Source organism: Etheostoma spectabile, chromosome 2 (genome assembly GCF_008692095.1).
Source record: "Etheostoma spectabile isolate EspeVRDwgs_2016 chromosome 2, UIUC_Espe_1.0, whole genome shotgun sequence".
Classification (NCBI taxonomy): Eukaryota; Metazoa; Chordata; class Actinopteri; order Perciformes; family Percidae; genus Etheostoma; species Etheostoma spectabile.
This window is the reverse complement of record NC_045734.1, coordinates 16,839,568-16,842,349: the sequence shown is the minus strand read 5'-3', so window position 1 is coordinate 16,842,349 and position 2,782 is coordinate 16,839,568. Positions and strand designations below refer to the sequence as shown.

Sequence of the window (2,782 nt, the reverse complement as noted above, 5' to 3'; positions counted from 1 at the left end):
ATCTTTAATGCAATATCTACATTGCCCATTATCTGCAACCATTGATCCAATGTTCCAAAGGCACATTCTGTTTACTAAGCTGATATCATTTTAAAAAACTAACTAGAAAAACATTGGAGAATCCTTTTGCAATTATGTAAGCACATAATGTAATTTGAAAACTGCTGACCGGGTTAAAAAAAACAATGCAACTGATCTCAGCAGGTATTCTGTCTATAATGGAGTGCAATGGAAATTTCTAAGTGACCCCAAACTTTTGACCGGTAGTGTATATATAGTAATATTATTAGAATACATAATACAAAGATAATCAAGAGGAAAAAAAACAAAATCGTTGACTAATCCATTAATTGACTAATTTATCTTAATCTTTTACTATTTTACAGCACAAATGTACCTATAGTCTTCTGCTGTCATAAATTTGTAAGCGTGAATTTCTGCCTGCAAATAACCATCGTTTTCATAATATCAGGTAATCTGTTGATTATTTTATTGTTTAATGTATTAAGTGTACAAAATGTCAAGAACCATTTTCCCCAGTGCCCAAAGTGATATCTTTAATGTATTGATTAACAGTAAAAAACTAAAAATAAATATTCATCTCAGAAAAGCAAATATTCAGAAAAGCAGCCAATCCTGACATTGGAGAAGAAGTCATTTTTGCTGCTAAATTAATTAAATGATTAATCACATAGTGTTGTTAGTTACAGGTTCCATTAGAAACACTTCAGATTATGGTGGATATTTTTTTATGAACGAGTTTGAGGTTATGTATGAGGGAATCGGAAAGACCGTTCTCCTCTTGTCCTACTTCATTTGATAGATGGCACTGGCCAGAGATTCAGGGGCGGGCCAGGAACAGAGAGATGCAGCCGACCAAAACTTTGACTACATGTTTAAGCTGCTGATCATCGGCAACAGCAGTGTGGGAAAGACATCCTTCCTGTTCCGCTTTGCAGATGACTCCTTCACTTCAGCCTTTGTCAGCACAGTGGGCATCGACTTCAAAGTCAAGACCATCTACAGGAACGACAAGCGGGTCAAACTTCAGATCTGGGTACGTTGGAAAAAATCACATTGACCTTTTGAAATATGCCGATAAAGGCATATTAATATCTACATGCTGGTGGGAGATGTAAATCTGTAAAATATAACATGACATATATTTCGCTGACCCTTGTATCCAAAGCGACTTACAACAAGTGCACTTAACAATGTAGGTACAAACCAAAAAAGTGCAAGAATCTGCAAGTACATCAACTTCATCAAATATGCTGATCTACAATACCAGTGGTATAAGTGTCTCATGATGTATTTTTTAAATGGATTTAATTCAGTTTGACTGTGTGTCATTTATAAAGGTGAAAAATTAGGTGTAGAGATTTTCAGGTGCATACTTTTTTACAGATGTTTTCTTTCCATGGACCAACTAAGAGTGGAGGAAAAGAAACACAATACAAAGAGTCTTGCTGTACAAAGACGGGAAGATGTAGACACTGAAGTTGTCTGTAAAATTGTCAAATGACATTATTATTGTCTGAAACTTAATAAAGTGAGCTACATATACCATCCCCCAAGTCCAAAGTTAGAATAGTGTTAGAGTGAAAGGTATTATAAAAGCAACCCCACCCAAACTTTAAATGTTTGTTTCTACTCTTTAATAGCTCAGAAGTGATAGGTTACTCTTTTAGTTTATTGTAGTTTAATAAAAGCAAACATTTTTAAATCTGTACATGTAGAATAATAGGATTTTGTTTTTTAATTTTAAGTGGTTTGTACTCTGTTGCTTGGCAAATTATCCTGGCATGAAAAAGAATCGGAAAGCAAAGCCAATTTCATTCCTTCACCTTCCTGCTTTCAAACTGTTCACCACCACATGCACAGAGTCTGGTTTCTCCTCTGCAGCAGGAAGAAAGAGTGGAAGTCAGGCAGATAAGGCCAGTACAAACTGAAAGATGTTTTCTCAGTGCAGCAGCAGATAAGTAAATGCTGGCAAACTGTGTTACAGTTTGAGTAGATTTAACTCTAATTAATGTGGCACATCAAAAGTTTAGAGTGTTGCGTGTAAAAAGCTAATGTGTGTAGTTTGTTTTACCACTCTGATTGGGATATTTAATATCTGGTGCTACCTGGGGCAGTTGCTTTGTTTATTAACTGACATCACATCTGGCAGACTGCCTGGAAAAATTAGAATTAGTCACCTTGTTTGGGCATCAGTTTATATACTCCTTAAGGCTAATTTACGTCTCTGCCCCTTTAGCACTTTGCCTGGGGCCAGTTCTATTGAACCAAAGCCATAAAGCTGCAGCAGTCACTATTAGCAGGGATGTGGGTCACTTAAAGTAGATGAAAACAATAATGCATCCAAGGTGTTAGTATTTGTAAGTATAAGTCTTTACTGCATTTGACTATATTCATGTACCTTCAGACATTTTCTAGAATTATGTTTGCAGAATTGAAAATAACATAGATACAGTGGCACATTAAAACTTAAACAATTTAATTGTTTATGGTTTACTTCAGAATTTGGCACCTCTCCCATTTATTCAACAGTTTTTTTCATATATATATATATATAAACTGTATATAAAGTTTACTTTATATTGTAGGAAATAGTGTATAATATAGTAGGAAAGTTTACTTTTTAAAAGTGATCTGTGTGTTTTGTTCTTTTGACAGCTGATGTGAATTCTCAGCCCCCTCGTCAAAGTATTTTTTCCACCATTTTATTGATGGACAGTGTTACATTGTGTGAGGGATTATTTGCTCCAAGTGAGAATGT

The 2,782-nt window shown here is 34.9% G+C and overlaps 1 protein-coding gene across 1 annotated transcript in view; it reads left to right on the top strand.

Annotated features, from left to right (window-relative positions):
- Positions 1 to 2,782, top strand: part of rab3da (RAB3D, member RAS oncogene family, a) — a 9,874-nt gene that overhangs the window by 2,090 nt on the left and 5,002 nt on the right. The window contains exon 2 of the mRNA XM_032537518.1: positions 824 to 1,057. Coding sequence (XP_032393409.1) covers positions 824 to 1,057 — 234 coding nt within the window. The remainder of the gene's footprint in view (positions 1 to 823; positions 1,058 to 2,782) is intronic.